Raw genomic sequence first — 23,192 nt, 5'->3', positions numbered from 1 at the left:
GAGTGGGTTTGGAGGCATGGAGCTGGCCCTTTCCTCCCACAGGGAGGGCATGACCCCACAGGGTCTCATCCTTAAGAGAGGGAGGTGTGTGGACACAGGACACTGTGAACAGAGCTTTCATACCACCCGGGGGAGGAAGCGGGAACGTGGGCAATGGGCTGCCAGGGGGCTCTCCTGGGATGGTGCTGGGGGGCTCCACTGTCAGTGCTGTGGGAACAGCTGTCACATTGTCACCTGCAGTGGGGAACAACCATCTGTGCAGCACCCAGGTGCCAGCAGGCACCCAATGGGGCTGTGCCCCCCACACCCCAACCAGGCTCACCTATCTGTGCACAGAAGCAGCAGGAATCCCCCTTTCCCTCCACCAGCACCTGGCCCTGAGTAAAGAGAAGGCCCTGTCACCACCCGAGCACGGTGATGGCACTGCCACATCCCACTTCATGCATGGAGAGTGCCTGGCTCCTCACCTGTGGGCAGCCCACAGTGCTATGGGCACAGTATGGTGAGCAGTGCACCTTGGGGCCAGGCAGGCACTGGCAGACATGGCAGGGTCCCCAGCGCCAGCGGTCCCCCTGCGCACGGTTCCGGCCCTGGTGCTCACACTCCTGGCACGGCTCTGTCTGGCACCTGTGATAAGAGACATCAGCAGGGACTCAGCATGTGGTGTGTGGCACACAGAACAGGGCACATGGCACACATCAGATGGCACTCAGCATGTGGCACGTGGAACACGACAGGCAGCCTCACCTGCGTGCCTTGCGGTAGATGCCGCGGCACTGCCGGTTGGTGCCATGCTTGCCGGGGTGGCTGGGGCTGCGGAAGGACCACTGGATGCTCTGCACGCCACAGGGCCCCAGGCATTCACCCCAGGGGGACCAGGAGGACCAGCTGCAGCTCACTGTGGGCACAGATGCGATGAGAGCGGCCCCGGCACCGTGCCAGCAGGTGGACACAGGAGCAGGACGCACCGGAGCAGGCAGGGTTGTGGCGGCAGCGCCGGGGTTGCCCATCCAGGCAGGTGCAGAGACGGCAGTTGAGCTTCATGCGCTGCCCTGGCCAGTAGTGCAGCCCATCCACCTCACAGCGACACTCCCGTGGGCGCACGCAGCCACGCTCGCCATCCAGCACCAGCCCCTCTGCACACCAGCACCCTGCGGGCACCGCCGAGACCCCCGAGCCCAGTGTGTTGTGGGCACGTAGGGGATGGGATGCACAGCAGGGACGATGACAGCAGGTGGCCTCACCTGGGGTGCACTGCTCCCGGTGGCACGGTGCGCGGCTGGCGAGGTCGGCACAGGATGCAGGGCACGGGGCGCAGGGCTGGGGCTGCAGCCCCCCGGGGCAGGAGGCAGGGGGGCACCCGTCCTGCTGGCACATGCCTGGGGCACAGGGGAGGAGTCAGGGCTGTGTGAGCCCCTGACCATGGGAGTGGGGGGTCTCAGGGTGGGGGTCACCCACTGATCTCCAGCGTGGCGTGGGCTGTGGCAGGCAGAGCGGCGCAGGGCTGGCCGCCGTCCCGGGGGGGCTGGCAGTGCCGCTGCCGTACCACCACCCCCTCACAGCCCTGTGTGCAGTTGGACCACGTCATCCACTCACTCCAGGCACCGTCCACTGCAGGCAGAGGGAGAAGTGAAGCCCAGGGCACAACCAGACCTGCCATGATGTGAGGACTCCACTTCCCACACAAATCCCTGTTTTGGGAACTCCTCCTGCTCCCCCAGGCAGCCTTGGCAGTGAGATTTCCCCCCAGGCACTCCAAGCAGCTCACAGATTCCACAGGCAGCTCAGGTCATTTGACCCCCATCAGTTCCCCCTAGCAGCCCCAGCCATGGGAATCCCCAAACCCCCCAGGCAGGTTTGGTGGTAGGAGACCTTCCCTAATTCCCAGGGCAGCATCAGCCTTGGGAACTACCCCCAGATCCCAAAAATAGACCTGGTGGTGGGAACCCCCTCTGTGCATCCAGAAGCTCTGGCCATGGGAATCCCCAAACCCACTGGTTTCTCCAGCCATGGGAATATCCACATCTCCCAGGAACTCCCTGCAAGAGGAATCCCCAAACCCACTGGGCACCCCCGGCCATAGAAATCCCTAAATCTCCCAAGAACTCAGCTCTGGGAATACCAGGACTCTTTGGACATCCCCAGTCCTGGGACTCCTTGAATCTCACATGCAGCCCCATCCAAGCCCCATGCCTACTCACCAGGGCAGGCAGTGCTGAAGCAGGGCCTTGCCTGCGTGGCCTCACCATGGCACCAACGCAGCACACCTGGGGCTCTCTGGCTGCACTCCCGCGCCCGCAGCTGCTGACCAAGGCCACAGGAGTGGCTGCAGATCCCCCAGGGTGCCCAGGGGCCCCAGTGCCCACAGTCCCACTCATCTGAGGGCAGCCAGCCTGAGGTCACATCCCCATCCCTGCAGTCAGGCCGTCCATTGCACACCTGTGGCATAGAGCAACACTGAGCCTCGAGTAGGCAGGGTGTTGGGGAACACTGCAGGGACCTCAACAGGGGACCCAGACAGGAGTGTGGGCATCCTTGTGGTCCCCATCCCATGACATCAGTGGTGTCCCACCTCACGGCACTGCTGGGGTCCCCATCCCATGGCATCACTGAATCCCCATCCTGTGCCCATACCTGCTTGAAGGTGATGCACTCGCCATCCCCACAGCTGTACTCAGCACAGGGACCCACCGTCTGGTTCCTCGCACCAGTGGGGACGTAGCCTTCTGCATCAGAAACAGGGGAGCCATGAGCACCCACAGGGCTCCCCCAGACCCACAGCTCCCTGTCACCCTCGTGGTTCCTCCTCACCGCAGGCCAGCTCATCCTCGCCCTGGGGGCAGTCGAGTGCCCCGTCGCACACCCTGGTTGCATTCACACACATACGGTTGTTGCAGATGAAATGCCCTGGGCATGGTGGGATCTGTGTAGAGCCTGCAGTGGGAACAGTGTCCCATCAGGTCTGAAACCGTGAGAAGGGTCCCAGGGATGATGTGGGACACCAAGTGGGGAGCACAGCCTTGCTGCCCCACCCCCTCCAAGGGCCCTGCTCCCTAGAGAGCATCCTGGGGCTGGGGACAGGGACACGAGGGGACACGCTGCGCCTCACCACAGTTGTCATCGCTTTCATCGGAGTGGTCAGGGCAGTGGGGGATGCCATCACAGAGGTGCTCGTAGGGGATGCAGTGGGCACCCAGGGTGCAGGGGAAGTGTCCCAATGAGCAGCTCTGGTTGCAGCCCCGCTCGTCGCTGCCATCGGGGCAGTCAGCCTCGCTGTCACACACCCAGCCCCGTGGCACGCACTGCCCACTCTGGCATGGGAACTCGTAGGGTCCGCATGCAGGTGCTGGGGGAGGTGTCACCACAGGGTGATGCAGTGAGCAGGATCCCCGCGCATGGTCCCCATGTGTCTCCCCCCTTCCCTGCAGAACCCCACCAGGGATAAAGGGAGTTCGGGCCTCTCCAGCAAAGAGCAAAGTGTTCCCACTGACATCACTGGGGATATGGGGAGAGCAGGGGACACCTGTGCCCTCACCTGCTGTGCCATTAGTGGGCAGGTGGGTAGGTGCAGGGGGCGCCCAGGACACCATGCAGCGCACAGAGTTCTCATCCCATCCATCTCTGCAGTCCCAGATGCCATCACAGATCTTCACCTGGCTGACACATGAACCATCGGGGCAGGGGAGCTGTCCCGGGGCGCAGGTGATGCGGTCTGTGGGGAAGGGGACAGTCCCAGGTTGATGTCACCAGGTGCTCAGCCCCGCGCTTGCCACAGCCACAGCCTCTCACCTGGGCAGAACGCCTCGTCGGTGCCATCCCTGCAGTCCCGCATCCCATCACAGAGGGCAGCCGGGGGCAGGCACACTGCATCAGGGCACTGGAAGTGGCCGGCCGGGCAGACGCAGCCCCTCTCATCGCTGAAGTCCCCGCAGTCGTCGTGTCCATTGCAGCGATGTGGGTACGGCACGCAGCGTCCCGCTGCACAATGGAACTCACCTGCATTGCAGCTTGGGCTGCAGCCTGCAGGGACAGCGGTCAGAGCCCACTGTGGGCACAGGCCCAGGGTTGGGAAGGCACAGAGCCATCCACAAACCACCCTTGGTGCTCACTGCCCACATCCAGCACCACTGAGGCCACTTGCCTGCCTCGTCTGAGTCATCGGCGAAGCCGCAGTCCAGCTCCCCATTGCAGACATGTGCCCATGGGACGCAGCGGCCGCTGGCGCAGCGGAACTCCGGAGGGGCACAGGGGGGTGGCGGGCAGCCGCGCTCATCAGAGCCATCCCCACAGTCAGACAAACCATCACAGCGGGCACCCCAGGGCACACACTGCCCATCAGCGCAGCGGTGCTGGTGTGGGGCGCAGTGCAGGGCACAGACCTCATCCGAGCCGTCCCCGCAATCGTCCTCGTTGTCACAGAGCCACGCGCCCGGCACACAACGCCCACCAGTGCGGCACGGGAACTCTGAGTCCAGGCAGCGGGGTTGTGCTGGGCAGGGCTCTGCTGTAGGTGTGCACTGCCACAGCCCTGTGGTGCATGTGCTGTGGGGCAGCCACAGTTAGAATGGGCTGCAATGGGATGTGGGATGGGCAGGGGTGGGGAACAAGCACCGGCCGTGCTCACCAGTTCCTGCAGCCCTGCTGCACCACAGCACTGTCTGGGAAGGCGATGCCCTGCCAGAAGCACGGGCACTCGGCGGAGTCAATACAGCCACCCTCTGCCAGAGGGGAGGGATGGAGGAGTCAGAAAGGGTGGCAAAGGGAAGCCCTCCCGGTAGCCCTCTGCTCACCGTGCAGCACCTTCCCCTCGGGGCAGAAGCAGCCCTCCAGGCAGGACATGGTGTCACAGTGCTCGGGCAGCTCCAGGCCCAAGTTCTGGCAGGTTTGGGGGCAGGAGGGGCCGCAGGTGCTATACTCCTGCCCTCCATCACACTGCAAGGCTGCAGAGGCACAGGGTATTGAGGTTACATTGCCCCATCCCAGACCCCATCATGGACCCCACATCCTGGACCCCATCCCAGAACCCCCAGCACAACCCAGGCATTGTGGATGAGGACTCACGGCACAGGTCCTGGCTCCTCCAGCGGATGTGGATGCCCCGCTGGCTGCACTCCTCAGCATAGGTGGCGATGGCTGTGCACAGACACTCGCAGTCCCCCCCGGAGTCACAGCTGCAGGCAGGGCACAGCAGGATGATGTCCAGGACAGGTGGGGACTCAGGGACCCCCACCCTGAGGTGGCTGCAGTCCCAGCACATACCCGCAGGCGTCAAAGATGCACCAGTCATAGAAGCGCTGGCATGGCACCGCGTCGTGGCAGGGCACAAAGAGCTGCTGTGTCAGGATGCTGCAGCGCTTGCGGGCCCACGTTGCCCGGTGTGGGTTCTCCTGGTGGGAAGTTGTCACCGTCAACATCGGAAGCCCCCCTGCATTACCCTATGATGTCGTACCCGAAGCAGCCAGCCCCATGGGTCCCCCTACGCGGTCCCCATCCGTACGGTGCAGGGGTGCTGCGCGGCCGCGCCATCCACCTCAGGGCAGAGCAGGCTGACGCGCCAGGAGTTGCCGAAGAGCTCGGCGGTGGGTTCCAGAACACCCTGCTGGCTGGCCAGGTCGTTCTCGGCGTCACGGTCGAAGTTCCCGCAGAGCCCCACCACGTGGCCCCGGTGCTGCGGCTGCAGCCGGACGTACACCCGTGTACCTGCGTGGCACCGGTGCCGGGTGAGCCGGGTGCTGTCCCCCGCTGGGCGCCGCATCCCCCCATGTCTGTCACATCCCCATGGCTCACCTCCGTCCCACAGCACCGCCAGCCCCACGCGGGACAGCAGCAGCAGGAAGATGCCGGCGCGCTGCAGTGTCAGCCCGTTCCCACTGTACACTTTGGGGGGACGCACCGAGACTCCATTCACCGTCACATCCCTTCCTACAGGCAGTGGGACCATGAGCGCTCTCCTCTTTTGCCCCTGTCCCCTCATTCCCCCGTGCCCTCACCCCGCAGCATGTGCACCACGGTGTTGCCCAGCTCCACCACCACCGACTTGGTGCAGGTGATGCCGCTGGAGCCGCAGGGGACGTTCTCGGCGGTGACGGTGAAGAGCCCGTTGGCCTCACGCACCAGCACGTATTCGCAGTCCCCCAGGAAGGAGAAGGCCCTCCCGTCGAAGGTGATGTAGTGGGGGTCCCCCGTGGCCACGCAGGTCCCCGCGCAGTCCTCGCTGCTGCACTGCCAGCGCTGCTGGCGGCACACGCTGCAGGATGGGGCTGAGCACCGGGGCTGTGCCAGCCCTGCCCTGCCCGTGTGTGCCGAGGCTCACCAGGTGTTGCAGTCCCTGACGATGGTGTCATTGGGCTGGTACAGCCGCCCGTTGTGCTGGCAGGGACATTCTTCTGGGGGCACGCAGTGCTCGTCCTGCACACATCAGACCCGTGTGAGCCCCAGGGTGATGCGTGGGGATGTCGGGGCACCAGCAGATGGGCTGGGAAGCTGCCCGACTCCCAGCACACACTGGCCTTTCTCCAGCCCAATATCCCAGTGCCCAGGAACCTCTACAGCCAGCTCCCAGTGCCCCACATTCAATATCCCGCTTCCCTTACACCCCGCTCCCCAGTGCACCATTTCCACCTGATCCAGCCCCCAGGAATCCCACATTCCAGATGACCCCATCCCCTAAACCTAGCTCCCCAAGGCTCCACACCCCCAGCTCCGTTGTACTTGTACTCCGTTGTCCGTTGTCCCGTACTCAGCTGTGTCCCATACTCTACACAATCCAATACTCCACAGCCCCCTGGCTCAGCTTCCTGTAGCCCTACATTCAGCTCCTCAGTGCTTTCCAGCCCCTGGCCCAGTGTTCCAGTTGCCCAAGTCCCCTCCATCCTACTCCTTAAGGCTTCAGAGCCCCCTGACCCAGCTCCCCAACACCCAGGTTCCCCCAGCCCCTCCTCCCAAACACATGCCCAGGCAAGGATGGAGCAGCAGAGCTGGGGGAACCCACCAGGAAGACAGTGCCTGGGGGGCAGACGCAGCCATCAGCGATCCCCATGCACGTTCCATTGGGCTCAGTGCTGTCACAGGTGCGCAAGCAGGACCCAAAAACATAGACCAGGTCCCCAGGGCAGAAGGCAGCATCAGGGCAGGGGGCATCGGTGCAGCTCCAGGTGCCCGCAGTGCAGACACTGGGGGTGGATAAGGGGGGCTGCAGTGAGGGCTGGCACATCAGTGCAGGGCATCAGCTTTGGGGAGTGTGGAGTGGGTGCGATGAGTGGGATGTTTGGGGTGGGATGAGATGGAATGTCATGGGACAGTTGGAATGGGTCAGATGGGATGGGGTGGGTAGGATGGATGAGACAAATGAGGTGGGACAAATGGGATGAATGGAATCCTCCCAGCCAGCCCCATGCATCCCCAGCACTCCTAGGACCCCCTGAGATGCTGTCCCCAAGGAGTGGGGGGCCTCCAGCAGCACCCATGTCCTCCCACAGCTATGGGCTTGTCCTGAAACCCTGGAGGGCAATTGGACCACAGAGCTCAGTTCCCACCACTGTCTTGGCCCCCAGTCCCACCAGAGGGATGGTGACAGCATCTTCAGAGGCGGCACCGTCGCCATGTGGCACAGACATTCAATGAAACCCACCTATCCTGCAGTGCCATCACAAACAGGCCATAGGGTGATTTCATCAGGCGTCTCCTGCCACCACCCTGCACCTCCAGCAGCATCCTGGCCCACCTGGCCCCACCGCCACCTCCCGCAGCAGCCCATCACCCTCAGTCCAGGAGGTCCAGCAGGGAAGACCCCAGCCCCACCAGCCCCAAGACGTAGAGCCCCACAGCACGCACCAGGCATTGCAGCCCTGCCGGATCTTGCTGCCTGCTGGGTAGAGCTCACCGCCGTGCTGGCAGGGACAGATGCCTGGTGGGACACACTGCCCGCCATCATCCAGCACCAGCCCCGTGGGGCAGTTACAGCCAGAGATGCAGATGTTGTCAAGGCCAGGGCAGGAGCTGAGCACGTCCAGGCGCAGGTCAGCGCAGGTTCTGCCACAGGGGCTGCTGCACTCCTGGTACACCTGACCCCCACTGCACTGAGTGCCTGCAGGGATGGACACGGTGCAGGGACCAACAGCAGTCACCCTGCACAGCCCTGCACAGCCCTGCACCCCAGTGCCTGGCCCTATCCATCACATCCATCCTGTTCTGTACCATGCCCCTCATCCCATCCCTCTCATCCCATCCCATCCCATCCCATCCCATCCCATCCCATCCCATCCCATCCCATCCCATCCATCCTGTTCCATCCCCTCCTGCCCCACTCCTCCCATCACAGCCATTCCATCTTATCTCATCCCATCCATCCTGTCCCACCCATCTCATTTAATCTATCCTATCCCATCTTCACCTATCCCATCCTGTTTTATCCTGTTCCATCCATCCTATCCATCTCACCTATCCCACCCCATCCCAACCCATCCCATCCTATCCATCTCATCAATTCCATCCTGTCTCATCCCACCCCATTCATTCTGTCTTATCCCATCCTTCAGTATGTTGGTCCATCTCACCCCACCTCACCTGTCACACCCTATCCCATCCATTTTGACACGTCTTATCCTGCCCCATTATGTTCCATCCATTCCATTCCCCTCCTTATTCTCATCCTGCATAATCCTATTTTATCCATCCTGTGTCATCCCACCCCATCCCATCCAATCCCACACATCTAGTGCTGCCCTAATCCATCAGTCCCACGTCATCCTGTCCCATTCCATTCCATTCCATTCCATCCCATTCCATTCCATTCCATTCCATTCCATTCCATTCCATTCCATTCCATTCCATTCCATTCCATTCCATCCATCTTACCCCATCTCATCAATTTTGTCCAACATTATCCTAACTCACTGCATTTCATCCCATCCCATCCCATCCCACCTACCCTGTCCCATCCATCAGAACCCATTCACCCCACCCTGTCCCACCCCAGCCCATCCAATCCCATCTATCCAGGCCATCTCATCCCATTCATCTTGTCCCGACCCTTTCTTTCCCCACCCCCACCCCATCCCCAGGCTCCGCACCACAGAAGCTCTCATTCCTCCAGCTCAGGGCTGCTCCCTCCTGGGCACACTCCCTGGCGTAGGCAGCCAGCGCAGGGCAGAGGCAGTGCTTTCCAGCTGGGCAGGCACAGACATCGTAGAGGCAGAGCTGGTGGAACGGCTCCAGGTCCACGAGGTGGTGGCAGGGCTGCGGACAGGAGGGGACGTGCAGGGCAGAGCAGCGCACAGCGCAGTGCTGACACTCCGCGGGGCCGCTCAGCACCTGGAAGGACGAGCCGTGCAGGATGGCACAGGCGGTAGCAGCGAGTTCCCTCTGCGGGGCGTAGACGCTGCAGGGCTCGAAGGGGACGGGGCTGAGCACGGGGCATTGGGAGGACAGTCGGTACTTGTTGGCGAAGGCGGTGACACCGACTTCCACGTCGCCCGCCGGCGTGGCAAAGTCGTCCCGCTGGTCCCAGTTGTAGGTCCCACAAAGACCGCGGACCTGCGGCACGGGGACGGGGTTGGGGCACGGAGCAGCGAAGGGGCAGAGCAACGGGAACCGGGCGGGGCTCACCTTGTTGGCGAAGGCGGGCTGCAGGGTGATGTATGATGCGGGGGTCTCCAGTCCCCACAGCAGGTGGGCCCCAAAGGTCTGGAGCAGCAGGAAGGAGGAGGAGGCTCGGCGTACAGTCAGCGCAGCACTGGCAAAGGGCAGCGGGACCACGCGCCCATCCACCACCACCTCTCCTGTGCGGGGTGCAGGAAAGGGTGTAAGGGGAGTGTGGGCCCTGTTAGGTGCCCTCCACCCTCGCCCAAACTGGGGTCACCTGTGCTGTGCAGCCGGACTGAGGCCCCCGGCACTGTGATGGAGAGCGCCCGGAGGCAGCTGAGGGGCTGGCGGTCACCACACGCCTTCTGCTCCGCCGTGATCCGCAGCGTCCCCTCCACAAAGTCCTGTGGGCAGGGAGCACCCTGAGCTCCGGGTACCCCCACAACAGCTCCCAGCCGGGCACCCCCATACCTGCACCAGGATGTACTCGCAAGCACCAGGGAAGGAGAAGCGCCGGTGGTCGAAGGTGATGTAGTGCAGATCCCCCAGCACCGCGCACTCCGCCGCGCACCGGTCCTGGCCGCAGAGCCAGCGGCCCCCCCGGCATGTGCTGTGGGGACAGGGACAGTGCAGGGGGTGCTCAGCTCCAACACGGGGGTCTCTGCTGCCGCAGTGCTCTCCCCTCCCTCCCCAGCGCTCACCACCGGTTGCAGTGCTGGCGGATGCTCTGCCCCGGGGCGTACACACGGCCGCGGTGCAGGCAGGGGCAGGCGCTCGGTGGGACGCAGTTCCCCCCGTCCAGGAGGAGCCCCGGGGTGCACTCACAGCCGCTGGCGCAGTCGTCCCGGCAGTGCCCCTCCTCGGCAGCGCCTGCAGCCACGCAGCTGGCGGGGCAGGAGGACACGCAGTCCGAGTAGCGCCGCCCGTGGCCGCACTGCCGCTCTGCAGGGTGCCAGGGCTCAGCTCTGCTGCGCCTCAGCACGGCACACAGAATGCCACCGTGTCCCACTGCAGCTGGCTCACTGCATCCCACCATGATGCACGGCATCCGTCCCACCACATCCCCACGTGCTGCACCGCATTCCACCACCTCCATCCTGCTGTGTCCCAAGTCTGACCCATCACATCCCACTGTGTCCATCCCACCACGTCCCAAACCTTTCTGACCATATCCCGCCATGTTCCATTGCATCCATCCCACCACGACCTACTGTGTCCCGTTGCATCCCACCACATCCATCCCACCATGTCCCAAGTCCATCCCAACAAATCCCTTTGGGCCCATCCTAAACATCCAAAATCTCTCCCCCTCTATCCCACTATATCCCACCACATCCATCCCATGTTATCCAGCCACATCCACCCAACAGCATTCCATCCCATCACATCCCAAATCTGTGCCATCACATCCCACCACATTCATTCCCCCATAACCCAGATCCTCCCCACCACTTCCAGTCAGATGCATCCCACCCACCCCCATCCCAGCACATCCCCCCATGTCCCACCACAATCCACTGGAGTGCATGCAAGTGCCATTGGTGAGCCTCTGGGATGCACACACAAGCCATTGGGTGCATGCAAAAGCAATTAGGGTATATGTAAAAGCCATTGGGGCACACACAGGAGCTGCTGGGGTACCCACAAGAGCCACTGGAATGAGCTCAAGAGCCCTTAGGTGTGCACACACCCCATAGGGATGCACATACAACCCACTGGGGGTTCCCATGTGAGCCACTGGGGATGGAGCCCCAATGGGGTGGGAGGCAGCCCAGCCCCACAGCCCATACCACAGAGGCCCGGCCGGCGCCACTCAATGTAGGCTTTCCGCTGGGCACAGTCCCGCACGTAGGCAGCCAATGTGTCACAGACAGCAGGGGATGGTGAGGGCCCTGTGCTCCCCTCCCTGCAGTGCAGCTCCAGGCAGGCCTCATAAAAGCCACGGGGGTCAACCTGGTGTGGGATGGGCCATCAGGGCATGAGGGTCCACATGCTCCAGACCCACAGAGCTGCAGGACTCACCGCTCCGTGGCACTGGCGGAAGGGGTCGGTGAGCAGCACCCCACACATGGCCTCGGCTGCCTGCTGTGCTGTGCTGCCCATGGCGCAGCTGGGGCCGGGCTCCACGGCATCACTGCAGGAGACCTGTGCCAGGATGGGATCAGATCAGAGACACCCCACTGCTGTAGGGCTGTGCTGGGAGCGAGGTGGGAACACATCCCCAAGGGAGCCCCACAGGGTGCTGGGATGGTCCCCATCTCAGCCCTGTCTGTGCTCTGCCTGGCCCCATACCTCAGGGTCAGCACCTGGGATCCTCCAGGAGTTCCCAAAGCTGGCAGCCAACGGAGCAACGTCCCCTTCAGCCCGTAGGAAGTCATCTGCGGGCAAGGTGGGATTGGGGACATGGCACGTACCCTCAGCGCAGCCACCCCGTGTCCCCCATCAGCCAACAGTGGTGCAGTGACACACGGCTTGTTACCAGTCGGGTCATCATTGTAGGGGCCACAGAGCCCCTGTGTGCCGCCCCGCAGCTCCGTGCTGACCATCACGTAGATCGTCCCGCGCCCGTCCAACTTGAGGCGCACTCCCAGCCCACTCTCCACAGCCACAAAGTCTCCGAGCCAGGTGACACTGATCCCTGCAGAGGCACAACCAGGGCACTCAGCAGAGCACAGAGATGGAGAGGGGCATGGTGGGGGCTGAGGCTGGCACTGTCTCCTTGTGCCACCCTGTGTGGTGAACCACCGGGTCCCCAGCAGCGATGGCACATGGGGATGGGAGCACACAGCCACCCCAGAGCCCTCAGCCCTCACCGCTGAGCAGCTGCGGCCGCCCCTCGGGCACTGCCATGCCATTCACAGAGACGTTGCGTCCCCGTGCCACCACTGTGTCCAGCCCCAACGTCATGTGCAGCACCTGTGGGACAGTGGCATTGAGCGGGGACTGGGTGAGCAGACGCACTGTGGGGACAGCCCTGAAAGCCCCAGAGCAATGATCCATGGGGTAACCCAGCCACCCTGGCACATCCTCATCCCCTCGGGGGTGGTGGGTACCGGTGGGCTGCCTGTGGTGATGCTGACAGCCCAGGTGCCGTCGGTGGAGGTGGCCAGGCTGTAGGCACACTCGCCCTGGAAGCCAAAGTGCCGCCCATCGAAGCTGCGGTACCGGGATCCGGCCCATGAGATGCAGCTGGCAGTGGGACCGCGGTGCCGGGTGGCAGGACCCCGCAGTGCTGTGGGCAGGGGTACATCACCTGCAGCGGGAGGTGAGTGCTGCTCAGTGGGCACCCAATGACACCCCCCAACCCCATGCCCTGCACCCACCGGTGAGGGGCTGCCGGCTGCAGCTGAAGCAGAGCGCAGAGGAGCCGTTCCTCCAGCTGTGCCCCCAGGGCTGGCGGCAGCACTCGGCCATGCTCATGGCAGACAGGTTGTGGGCACCCAGCGCGTCCTGGCACTGCCAGCCGGTGTGGCATTGTCCCAGAGAGCCCTCCGCTGCGGGACAGGGGTGCAGCTCAGTGCTGTGGTGCTCCCCAGCCCCACACTGCATCACCACAGTGTCACCGCATCCCCCAGTCCTTACCTTCTGTGCAGTGTGCCCCACTCCAGCCGGCACAGCAGGCACTCACCGTGCGGTTCCTCACCACCAGCTGCGTCTCTGGGGGTCTGCAGAGCAGGCATGGCCTCGGCATCAGGCGGAGGGCTGCACATGCCCCCCACCCACTGATGTCACCCTTTGCACTCACCTGTAGATGTAGCACATGGCAGGCCCAGGATGGGTGCTGGTTGGGGGCATGCCGCGCTCCCCACCGTACAACTGGCGCATACGGTTGAGGTCAATGCGCCAACCTGCCAGGATGTACTGGTACATGCTGGGGCACGGCACCGCGTCCTCACGCCGGGGCACCATCACCTCCTCCTCTGTCACCTGCTCTGTCTGCTCACACCACCTCCTGCAGTGACACCCACCACCCAACCAGTGTCACCAGGACCCTCGGTGCACCCATCCTGGTGTGGGGACCCGCAGGGCTGCATTACTCACCCTCTGTCAGCCTCAGTCACCACCCAGAGCAGCACCATGGCCACGATGCCCACACCCATGGGGGACCCATTCCACTGCCGCTGCACCATCCTCACCATCGCTGACCACTTCCCAACCTCCAGAGAAGATTTGGTGGCAGTGTTAATAGAGAATCCACAGCACCCAGGGACAGCCCCACTGTCAGCCCCAGCCCCACACCTCCGTGTCATGCAGGGAACCTTCTTGGGGCCCCTGCAGCTCTGGGTGTCCCCAGCTCAGGGCGCACACTGGGGTGGGCACAGCAGGGATGGGGATGTGGTCCCAGTGCCCATAGCTTTGCCCTTGGGAGACCCCCTGCCCCGTGGGACCATGTCAGGGCTGGAGCTCAGGGGGTGCAGTGCCCGATGTCCCCACTCCCAGCCCCTCACCTGAGGCCAGACAGACCCACAGCGCTCTGTCCTCTGTCTCCAGACCTCTCCGAGCCCCAAGGCCATCCCTAGGAGTGGCTTTTTATGGGGTGGTTCTGTCCGACTTGGGCCAGCTGTAGGACTGCTGATTGGTCCCAGCTGTTTGCCAGCAGGACACCACGCAGCCCCTGGGAAGCTGAGCGCCGTTTCCAGGGCACAGTGCTCTGGATTGGTGCTCCTGCTGTGTGCCTCTCATCCCAGACAGGATGCTCCTAATCCCCACATCCTGGTCCCACTCATCCCCACCAGGAATGTGTGCGGGGATCCTGTCCAGTGCAGGGGGAACTTAATCCTCAGACCCACCAAAAGCAGCCCCACAAGTTGGGGTCACCTGGAGTAGCCCTGGCAGCCCCGAGTACCTCCATGTCCCTACACACACAGCCCTGTCCCAGGGGTACCCCACCCCCAGCTCTGTGCTGCCTGCTCCCTGCCCCACATCAGCCCCATCTCTGTCTATGAACCCCATATTTGTGTTCCTGTGCCCACACAGCTTCTTTCCTGTCCATGTCCCTCTACCCAATTGCATGTCCAGAGCTCCCAGACCGCTGTGCCCCTGTCTCTGAGCCCATTTCCCCATCCACACGCTGTGTCCCTGTTGCCAGCTCTGCGTGCTGTACCCAGTCTGGGCTGCCTTGCTCTCCAGGGACACAGCACGGCACGGCTCAATATGGCACAATGCAGCACAAAACAGCCTGGTTTGGCAAGGCTTGGCATGGCTGCGCGTGGCACAGGGCAGCACTGCCTTGACACGGCATGGGATAGCATAGCACGGCTTGGCACAGCGTGGCATGGCTTGGCACAGGGCAGCTCTGCACAGCTTGGCACAGCACAGCTTGGCTCAGCACGGCTCAGTACATCACGGCTCGGCTCAGCGCGGCTCAGCACAGCACAGCACGGCACGGCACGGCACGGCACGGCACGGCACTTCGCAGCTCGGCTCAGGACACCGCAGCTCGGCTCGGCTCAGGACGCCGCATCGCGGCTCGGCTCGGCTCGGGGCGGAGCGCTCAGCCCGTCCCGTCCCGCCCCGCACGTCGCTGCGCTGCGGCCGCCGGGAGCTGTAGTGCCGCAGCCGCTTCCTGCTGCGGGGCCGCGCAGGGCCGGGCGGAGGCGGCGGCGTTGGAGCCCCGTGGGCGCTGCGCGGGGTCCGGCGCGGTCCCGGCGGCGGCGGTCGGTCCCGGTTGGGCGGGGGGGGCAGCGGGCGGCGGAGCGCTGCGGGCGGCGGGGAGCGGGGCCGGGCCCCACGGCGGCGGCGGCGGTAGGAGCGGCGGAGGGGCGAGATCCGCCCCGGGACTGCGGTGAGACGCGGATGGGGGGTGGCGGCCGAGACTGGGAACAATAGGGAGAGCCGGGAGCGTGGGGAGGGGGAGGCTGGGGGCTGCGGGGGGCGGGAGGGACAGCGGGGGTGTGCTGGACGTGGGGTGACGGGGCAGAGGGGGGCGGCGGGCGGCTGGTGGGGTCCAAGCTCCGGGTTGGGGGGTCCTGAGCTGTGTGTTTCCTGTCATCGTGGTCCCCCTCCCTTCCCCGTGCAGCCCCCCCTTCTGTGAAGCCAACAGCAGCACCATGAGGGAGAACTTCGACGCCCTGCTGGCCCTGGGTAAGGCTGTGCTGCCGCTGTGGGTTGTGCTCCCGTGCCCCACGGCTGGCAGCTCAGTGGGGTGACAGCTCCCAGCCCGGTGCCCTCCCGGTGCGGGTCCCGCTGGTTTCCCATGGCTCAGCTCAGACCCATCGTGTGCAGGCATCCCCATTGCCAAACCGGAGCCGCTGCCGCAGGCGGAGGAGTTGTGTGCCGGGGCACAGCTGGAGGATGGCGAGGCACCGGGCTGCGCCGGCTCAGGTGGGTGCTGGGGCTATGGGCAAGCGCCCACCCCTCATTGCAGTCTGTGGTCTGCGTGGGGCCGGGGCAGCACCCAGCACCCAGCTTACTGTGTATCCACACAGCGAGGCTGCTGGTGCCCAAGGAGGAGGTGCTGACGGAGGACGATGCTGATGGCGGTGGTTCCGCGGGTGCCGTGCAGGGGCCGGAGCTCGGCTGCTCAGGTGAGGGGCTGTGTTGGCACAGCAAACCCTGGTTTATGTGCCAGTCATGGTGATGGTCACTGGGCACCTGCGGCAGGGCCGCCTTTCCTTGGTGTGGGACACACCGGCAGTGCTCTGTGCCCACAGAGGACTGGCTGGTTCGAAAGGTGAAGGTGGAGGACGAGGATGAGGAATGGGCGGCCGGGCTGGGTGCTGAGGCCCTGCTGGCGGGGCAGCCCCCAGGCAGCGCCTGCAAGACAGAACCAATGGAGGAGCCGGAGCTGCCCGAGGAGCCGGGGGAGCTGGGCTACGGCACGCTGCCTGCCTTTGCATGGCCGCTGCTGGGCGAGGGCCCAGCCGGCACCTGCCAACACTGCTGCTGCGCGGCGCAGTGCGGGCAGTGTGTGCCCCAGGCCCCGGCCCCGCCGCGGCCCTTCGCCTGCGCGCAGTGCGGGAAGGGCTTTGGCAAGAAGGCGCACCTGACGCGGCACCTGCGGGTGCACACGGGCGAGCGGCCCTACCCCTGCGCGCAGTGCGGCCGCCGCTTCCGGCAGAAGATCCACCTGCGCTCGCACCAGAAGACGCACACGGGCGAGCGGCCATTCCCCTGCTCCGAGTGCGGGCGGCGCTTCCGCAAGAAGACGCACCTGGTGCGGCACCTGCGCACCCACACGGGCGAGCGGCCCTTCGCCTGCACGCTCTGCGGCCGCGGCTTTGCCCACAAGCAGCACCTGCTGCGGCACCAACGCCTGCACGCTGAGCCACCCAACGAGGCTGAGCCGCCCGCTGATGAGAAGCCCTTCCCCTGCCCCGAGTGCGGGAAGAGCTTCAGCTGGAAGAAGAACCTGACATCGCACCGCCGGCTGCACGTGGAGGGGCGGCCCTTCGCCTGCGCAGAGTGCGGCCGCGGCTTCAGCGACAAGCGGCACCTGACGGCGCACCTGCGTGGGCACATGGGGCTGAAGCCGTACGCCTGCCCGCACTGCGACAAGACCTTCAGCCACAAGCCCAACCTGGCCACGCACCAGCGCACGCACACGGGTGAGCGGCCCTTCGCCTGCCCTGACTGCGGCCGCGGCTTCGCCCACAACCAGCACCTGCTGCGGCACCTGCGTGTGCACACAGGTGAGCGGCCCTTCGCCTGCCTGCAGTGCGGGCGCAGCTTCAGCTCCCGGCCCAACCTCATCGCCCACACCAAGGCACACGCCGGCGCGCGCCCTTTCACCTGCGAGCAGTGCGGCCGCGGCTTCAGCCGCAAGTCCCACCTGGCACGGCACCAGGCGGTGCACACCGGCATGCGGCCCTACGGCTGCTCCCAGTGTGCCAAGCGCTTCAGCTCCAAGACCAACCTGGTGCGGCACCAGGCCGTGCACACCGGCCACCGGCCGTACATCTGCACCCAGTGCGGCAAGAGCTTCAGCCGCAAAACCCACCTGCTGCGCCACGAGCGCACCCACGCTGCTGCTCCTGCGCCACGGCAGGACTGGGTGGCACCGGCACCGGCCCCTGCCACGCTCTGCCCCTGAGCCATTGGTGCTGTGCTCAGTGTCCTGCACCAGCACCGCAGGTGGAAGAAGGATCTGGCACTGGTGGCACTGTTGGTGCTGCTGCCCACCGTGGACCCCAGGAGTTGTGTTGCATCGTGGCACGGGTGGGGATGGAGCTAACGTGCTCCTTTGGCACGGTGGAAGGTGGCAGCTCCAGCTGGACACAGCGATGCTCTCAGCTGCCTTTTCTGTGCATGCTGGGTGTGGGCTTGGTGCTGGTGTGGCCCCTCTCCATGCAGGGTGCAGCTCAGCGGCTCTGGTGTCCTGACTGTGGCACTGCTGGTGGCTTTTGTGGGCTCCCAGTCTGCTCCCACCCTGCTCAGGCGCGGCCAGCTCCACTGTGGCAGGAACAAGTCCAAAATGCCAATAAAATGCCCTTTGCCAATTTTTCCTTGGGGACGTCGTGCCAGAGGGAAAGCTGCATGGGGAGGGGGTGGCACAGGGGACAGAGGCTGAGCAATGTTGGTGCTGTGGAACAAGTGGGATGCAGTGTCCCCAGGACAGACCCCGGGGGCTGTGTGGGGTCCCAAAGGCCCCCCTGGCTGCTGGTGGTGCAGCGGTGGCTGTGTGCCCAAGGGTTGCTTTCCCCATGTTGTGTGGTGTGCTGAGCTGAATCCGTACTTGTTTACTTGTGGAACCGCGAGCGGGAGCTGTGCAGGAGCACACGTAGAAATGGGCTTTTATTGGCACGGGGCAGAGCAGGACGCAGCCCCCGGGTGCAGGATGAGGCTTTCCTGCATGAGTCACTACCCACGGAGCCCCTGCTGTGGCTGTGGCTGGGGGCCCAGCTCTGCAACCGCTGGACTCTGGTTTATCTCCTCTGCAGGGCTGTGGTGCTCCCGGCTGTGTTTCCTGTTATTGCAGTGCGATGCCAGGGGTGGCCATGGAAGGGAGGGGGCCAGGGCTGTGCCTGCTGCCACCCTTCCCTTGGCAGCCAGGCACCTTCCGGCCCCAGGATGGGTGCAGCCCCCAGGGGGAAGGGAGGTGCAGAGGGGCCACAGTATAGGGCTGCTGGTAATGGGGGACTGGGGTGGTGGCTTGGGGTCAGAGGGGTCATAGGGGATTGGCCCTGGTGTTCTCAAGAGTCTGCACTGAGATGGGGCTGGAGGATGTCCTGTAGATCCAGCCACTGTTCCTGGGGCTCTGCAATGTGCCCGCTGATCTTGGGCATCAGGGACACCACTGAGGACCCCAGTTACAGTGAGTCTGCAGGTGCAGCTGTGGCATGGGGATGTGACCAGGGACACTGGCAATGGTGAGACTGTGGGCACGGCTGTGGGACAGGGATATCTCCAGGGACACTCATCAAAATAAGGCTACGTGCACGGCTGTGGCATGGGGACATGACCAAGGACATCACCTCTGATGAGCTTGGGGACTGGGGACACCACTTAAGGCGAGTCTGTGACATGAAAACATGACCAGGGGCTCTGATCGCGGTGAGACCATGGGCGCACTTGTAGTGCGGGGACATCAGCTCCAACTGCTGCAGGGCTGTGGCCTCCCAGTGCCCAGTCCCATGGGAGCAGCCCCAGTACCACGACAGCACTGCCTGATTGCCCCACGTGCTGTGCCCAGCCAGCGAGAGCCATGGGAGCTGCAGGACACCAGTCACCCTCTGTCCTACCCACCTGTCTGCCTATCTGCTCCTCCTTTCCTCTGTCCCATCTGTCCACACATCCCTTCATTCCTCTTCCATCCATGCATGCATGCATCTATCCACCCTACCCAACCCTCTACCCATTTCTCCATCCATCTCTCCATCCTTTCATCGAGCCCTCCCTCCATCTGTCTCTTCCTCCATCGCTGTCCCATCCATCCCTCCATCCACCCATCCACCCATTTCCCCCTCCTATCACTCCCATCCCTCCATCCCATCTACCCATCTATACCATCCATCCCTCCACCCATCTGTCCAACTGACTGTCTGTCCAGGCACCCATTTTCCCTCCCTCCCTCCCTCCCTCCCTCCCTCCCTCCGCTTCCCTCCTTCCTTCCTTACGTACTATCATCACCACCCACCCACCCATCTGTGCCCCCCTCTGTCTGTCAGCCTCCCCCCCATCGCTCGCGCAGTGCCGTTGGGTGCCGGGGCCGTTCGCTCCGCCCGCTGGTCTCCATGACAACGGGAGGCGGAGACGAGGGGCCGCCGGGCACCGCCGGTGGGTGAGGGGGGTGAGAAACGGGGCACCCGGGAGGGGGAAGTCCATAGGGGTCGGCACTCTATGCGTGCACACGGGGGTCCGACCAGCCCTGAGCAACCCGAGCGCCTCTCCCGGGGCAGCTGTCCCTGACTATCCATCCCCGAGCATCCCTCCCCGAGCATCCCTCCCCAGGCGTCCATCCCCGTGTGTCCATCCCCGAGCATCCCTCCCCTGCTGTCCCCGCAGGGCTGTGCCGGTGCAGATCCCCGCAGCCCGACATGGAGACACGCACGGAGAAGGGCGAGGAGGGCGACGGCACGCGGATCACGGCGCAGCTGCTGAAGGCCAGCACTGGGGAGTTTGCCCTGGAGTCCATCCTGCTGCTGAAGCTGCGCGGCCGCGGCATCACCGACCTGGGCTGCCTGGGCGACTGTACCAACCTGGAGTGGCTCGACCTGTCTGGCAATGCCATCTCGCAGCTGGGCCCGCTGGCCGCCCTCAAAGCGTTGGCAGTCCTCAACCTCTCGCGCAACCGCATCTCCAGCCTGGAGCCGCTGGGCTCCTGCGAGAGCCTGCAGAGCCTCAACCTGGCGGGCAACCAGGTGAGCAGCCTGCAGCAGCTGCGCTGCCTGGCTGGCCTGCGGCGCCTGGAGAGCCTGCGGCTGCGCGACGCACTGGGCCAGCTCACCAACCCTGTCTGCGCCACCGCCGCCTACCGCACCGCGCTGCCCGAGCTGCTGCCCGGCCTGCGGGACGTCGACGGCGAGCGCGTGTCGGGACGTGGCAGCGAGCTCTTCCAGCTGTGCTGTGACCTCGACAGCTCATTGGGCCGCAGCCCCGGCCCCGCTCCACCGCGCACAGCCCAGCCCTGGGTGCAGGCCGGGTTCTGGGAGCCACCGCCGCTGCGCCGCAGCTCCATCGTGGAGGAGGCGTACCGGCAGTTCAGCGAGGCGCTGCGGGAGTGCCGCGAGTTGGGCCGGCGCGCCGACGACACCATTGCGCAGGCTGAGCGGGCGCTGAGCGGGCGCACCGACCCTGGATCCTATGTTTTCTGAGCAGCCCAAAGGCACCGAGGCGGCCGCTCTGCTCCGTGCTGCTCCATCCCCATGTGTGTGGAATGGACCCCTGTGTGTTCCCAGCTCGAGGACTCCACGGGGACCTGGGATGCGGGGAATGGACTCCCGCCCTTGGACCAGCACTGGCAGGTTTTGGAACTGACTGCACTGCAAAGAGGGGTGCGGACCTGGGGGGCTGCGCGTGGGGACTGAGGGAGGTCACGGGGTCCTGCTGCCGGGGAGCAGCTGTGTAGTAAATGTGCTGTCCCTGAGGTCTCTGCTGCTTTGTGCCGGGCCCCTGCGCATCCACATCCCTCCTCCCAAGACCACCAGTGTGCCTGCAGAGCGGAGTGTGGCTCGGGCTGGGGGTGGCACAGCAGGGCGGTGGAGCCCACCCCCATTGCCCCACACACAGTGATCCTGGGTGGGAATGAAGCGGAGAACGAGAGGCAGAGCTGGGGTTTAATAGTGCATGCAGACACTGCCGGGAGCTGGGGGGCAGTGTGGGATGACCTTCCCTTCACTGCACAGTGCTGGGGGGTCAGCAAGCTGGGGGCTGGGGGCCCCAGGTCAGCATCTTCCTCCTGGGATGGGGATGTGGTGGCTGCTGTACTGCGGAGAGGTGTAGGACGGGGGGGTGCTCAGGGCTGGTTGCAGGAGGAGGCTGCTGCCTGCAGCTCCCCATGCTCACCCCAGAGGAACATCCCAGGTGGGCCTTACCGTGCATGGGCACCTAGGCTGGCAGCCCCTTGGAGAAAGCAAACATGCCTGGCAGATAGAGGGCATCACTCGCCTTGCCGGCCTCCTCCACAGCCCGGCACTCAGCCTCATCACGGTGTTTGATCTCCTGCAGGGCAGAGCATGGCTGCTGGTATAGCTGTGGGATGTGCCAGCTCCCAGAGCACTTCTTGGGGCTGAGCCCCCCCCTAGAACAGCTCACCTTCACAACCAGGTGGTGGCTGGGGCCACAGTTATAGTACTTGTCCAGCACCCTGGGGACATCGCTGTTGTCAAACTTGTAGCAGGCCAAGCAGGCTGGCTTCCTCTGTGGAGACAACGTGGCCATCACAAGCAGTCCCAGCACCCGGCCCCCACCACCAGCCCTGGGGATGTCCCCCACGCCCCTGGAGCTGGGCATGGCCATGTCTGATCACCCCCAGCACCAGCAGCTCTGCTGGAGAGGACTGGTGCATGGCAACCAGGGCAGGAGGGAGGGAGAAGGGGTGAGACCACCCTGTCCCTGTGTCTGGGGGTGGGGTGCTGGCTCAGGGGGTGCAGCCCCCACCTCACCTTGCTCTCTATGATCCTGCAGTTCTGTCTCCTCTGTGTCTGCTTCTTGCATGCCGTCTGTGCAAGGTTAAGGCGCAGCTGGACGTACGTCCCCGATGAGTCCACCTGGTGCAGGGGAAATGTCCCATGAGAGGTGTGGGGGGAGGTGGGCTGGGGGCCCCAGAGTGTCAGCAGGACCAGGAGTAGGAATGGAGGGACCCCAGCCCCCAAAAAGTGACCCCAGCCCCAAAAAGTAACTCCAGGCACTGCACTGAGGCTCCCAACCCTCAGTATAAACCCATCCTACAGTGCCCAGCTCCCTGCCAGGGAGGGGACAGGAATGGGATGCTGTGTCCTGCCAGGGGACGGCAGGACACCGGCCACTGTTCAGTCCTGCTCACAGTATGGTTAATGAGTAGCTGAGCCCCGTGCCGTGCCAGCAGGCACCGCCGTGGAGCTCTACATCCCCAGCAGTGACACCACGCCACCCACCGTCCCCCTCATTCGGTGACAGCTCGCCCCTCACCTCACACAATTCCACAGCCCCCCTGGAGCAGGACGGGGGTCCCCATACCCCCCCCGGCACTCACTCTCTCGACGGCCCCTTCTACTGACTGCTCCCTAAAGAGCAGCTGGACGTTGCTGCGGCTGTGGAAGTAGTCCAGCACATCCTTCACCACGCGCCGTTGCAGCGGGCTCTGCCCGGCGTCTGCCAACGCCAGCACGGCCACGGCGATGCCCAGCAGCAGCTTCATCCCCGCCGTGCGGCCCGGCCAGCCTCCTGCCCACCACCGCTTGTTGATTTTGGTCTCTCATTAACCGATTTCCTGGGAACTGCCCCTTTCCGCCCACCGGACGGCCCCGCTCAGCCCCCGCAGAGGAGGGGCTGCGGCTGTGGCCAGAGGCGCGCGGGGATGGATGGCGGCAGCCTTGACCCCATCGTCAGCTCCGTCCCCAGCACATCAAAGCCCGGTGGGGAGAGGTGAAGGGGGGCAAAGACAGAGCAGAGATCTGTCCTAAGGCAGCAGCGCAGCGATGGCTCTGGGGCTGATGGGGGCCTGAGCCCCACGGTGGAGATGGGACTGCAAA

General features: G+C 64.5%; 3 protein-coding genes across 6 annotated transcripts in view; 1 reads left to right on the top strand and 2 right to left on the bottom strand.

The window, feature by feature from the left end:
• SSPOP overlaps positions 1–14,930 on the bottom strand; it is a 36,865-nt gene extending 21,935 nt beyond the window's left edge. The window contains exons 1-40 of the mRNA XM_032443138.1: positions 14,031–14,930; positions 13,624–13,739; positions 13,328–13,534; positions 13,165–13,247; positions 12,906–13,076; positions 12,636–12,835; positions 12,396–12,498; positions 12,062–12,220; positions 11,875–11,960; positions 11,605–11,727; positions 11,373–11,535; positions 10,284–10,524; positions 10,054–10,192; positions 9,860–9,986; positions 9,607–9,779; positions 9,313–9,534; positions 9,072–9,237; positions 7,834–8,086; positions 6,992–7,172; positions 6,314–6,408; positions 5,991–6,247; positions 5,788–5,922; positions 5,498–5,700; positions 5,260–5,387; positions 5,062–5,171; positions 4,791–4,940; positions 4,625–4,718; positions 4,142–4,542; positions 3,790–4,020; positions 3,536–3,712; positions 3,110–3,346; positions 2,812–2,934; positions 2,635–2,726; positions 2,202–2,439; positions 1,459–1,611; positions 969–1,379; positions 748–898; positions 468–627; positions 323–377; positions 124–234 (exon numbers count right to left, since the gene is read on the bottom strand). Coding sequence (XP_032299029.1) covers positions 124–234; positions 323–377; positions 468–627; positions 748–898; positions 969–1,379; positions 1,459–1,611; positions 2,202–2,439; positions 2,635–2,726; positions 2,812–2,934; positions 3,110–3,346; positions 3,536–3,712; positions 3,790–4,020; positions 4,142–4,542; positions 4,625–4,718; positions 4,791–4,940; positions 5,062–5,171; positions 5,260–5,387; positions 5,498–5,700; positions 5,788–5,922; positions 5,991–6,247; positions 6,314–6,408; positions 6,992–7,172; positions 7,834–8,086; positions 9,072–9,237; positions 9,313–9,534; positions 9,607–9,779; positions 9,860–9,986; positions 10,054–10,192; positions 10,284–10,524; positions 11,373–11,535; positions 11,605–11,727; positions 11,875–11,960; positions 12,062–12,220; positions 12,396–12,498; positions 12,636–12,835; positions 12,906–13,076; positions 13,165–13,247; positions 13,328–13,534; positions 13,624–13,739; positions 14,031–14,096 — 6,691 coding nt within the window. The 5' untranslated portion in view covers positions 14,097–14,930. The remainder of the gene's footprint in view (positions 1–123; positions 235–322; positions 378–467; positions 628–747; positions 899–968; positions 1,380–1,458; positions 1,612–2,201; positions 2,440–2,634; positions 2,727–2,811; positions 2,935–3,109; positions 3,347–3,535; positions 3,713–3,789; positions 4,021–4,141; positions 4,543–4,624; positions 4,719–4,790; positions 4,941–5,061; positions 5,172–5,259; positions 5,388–5,497; positions 5,701–5,787; positions 5,923–5,990; positions 6,248–6,313; positions 6,409–6,991; positions 7,173–7,833; positions 8,087–9,071; positions 9,238–9,312; positions 9,535–9,606; positions 9,780–9,859; positions 9,987–10,053; positions 10,193–10,283; positions 10,525–11,372; positions 11,536–11,604; positions 11,728–11,874; positions 11,961–12,061; positions 12,221–12,395; positions 12,499–12,635; positions 12,836–12,905; positions 13,077–13,164; positions 13,248–13,327; positions 13,535–13,623; positions 13,740–14,030) is intronic.
• Positions 14,931–15,263: 333 nt separating this feature from the next.
• On the top strand, positions 15,264–21,106 carry LOC107308689 (leucine-rich repeat-containing protein 61-like). Of its 3 annotated transcripts, none has more exons than XM_015852761.1 (5): positions 15,264–15,367; positions 15,602–15,666; positions 15,808–15,906; positions 16,011–16,109; positions 20,026–21,106. In XM_015852761.1, the coding sequence occupies exons 2-5, from the start codon at positions 15,633–15,635 to the stop codon at positions 20,832–20,834; spliced, it is 1,041 nt and encodes a 346-aa protein (XP_015708247.1). In that variant the 5' UTR covers positions 15,264–15,367; positions 15,602–15,632; the 3' UTR covers positions 20,835–21,106. The 3 variants fall into 3 exon arrangements, with proteins under 3 accessions (XP_015708247.1, XP_015708245.1, XP_015708246.1); XM_015852759.2 differs by lacking the exon at positions 20,026–21,106 and adding an exon at positions 16,236–18,024; XM_015852760.2 differs by lacking the exons at positions 15,264–15,367; positions 15,602–15,666; positions 15,808–15,906; positions 16,011–16,109 and adding an exon at positions 19,697–19,797.
• A 170-nt stretch (positions 21,107–21,276) lies between these two features.
• On the bottom strand, positions 21,277–22,933 carry RARRES2 (retinoic acid receptor responder 2). 2 transcript variants are annotated; one of them, XM_015852775.2, is made up of 5 exons: positions 22,694–22,933; positions 22,125–22,229; positions 21,775–21,879; positions 21,555–21,681; positions 21,277–21,446 (listed from the first exon to the last, which is right to left on the bottom strand). In XM_015852775.2, the coding sequence occupies exons 1-4, from the start codon at positions 22,856–22,858 to the stop codon at positions 21,568–21,570; spliced, it is 489 nt and encodes a 162-aa protein (XP_015708261.1). In that variant the 5' UTR covers positions 22,859–22,933; the 3' UTR covers positions 21,277–21,446; positions 21,555–21,567. The 2 variants fall into 2 exon arrangements, with proteins under 2 accessions (XP_015708261.1, XP_015708263.1); XM_015852777.2 differs by having other exon boundaries at positions 21,283–21,441.
• Positions 22,934–23,192: the final 259 nt, after the last annotated feature.

This window comes from Coturnix japonica, chromosome 2 (assembly GCF_001577835.2).
Source record: "Coturnix japonica isolate 7356 chromosome 2, Coturnix japonica 2.1, whole genome shotgun sequence".
Lineage (NCBI taxonomy): Eukaryota > Metazoa > Chordata > Aves > Galliformes > Phasianidae > Coturnix > Coturnix japonica.
This window is presented reverse-complemented; position numbering and strand designations above follow the sequence as displayed.

What these genes read in the sequence shown, in the direction of transcription:
- LOC107308689 (XM_015852759.2), top strand. Translation starts at nt 15,633, where the DNA reads ATGAGGGAGAACTTCGACGCCCTGCTGGCCCTGG. An exon ending in ACCGGGCTGCGCCGGCTCAG is followed by an intron (nt 15,907 to 16,010) that starts GTGGGTGCTGGG and finishes GTATCCACACAG; the next exon opens with CGAGGCTGCTGGTGCCCAAG. An exon ending in GCCGGAGCTCGGCTGCTCAG is followed by an intron (nt 16,110 to 16,235) that starts GTGAGGGGCTGT and finishes CTGTGCCCACAG; the next exon opens with AGGACTGGCTGGTTCGAAAG.
- RARRES2 (XM_015852775.2), bottom strand. Translation starts at nt 22,858, where the DNA reads ATGAAGCTGCTGCTGGGCATCGCCGTGGCCGTGCTGGCGTTGGCAGAC. An exon ending in TAGAAGGGGCCGTCGAGAGA is followed by an intron (nt 22,230 to 22,693) that starts GTGAGTGCCGGG and finishes CCCCTGCACCAG; the next exon opens with GTGGACTCATCGGGGACGTA. An exon ending in GCAGGATCATAGAGAGCAAG is followed by an intron (nt 21,880 to 22,124) that starts GTGAGGTGGGGG and finishes TTGTCTCCACAG; the next exon opens with AGGAAGCCAGCCTGCTTGGC.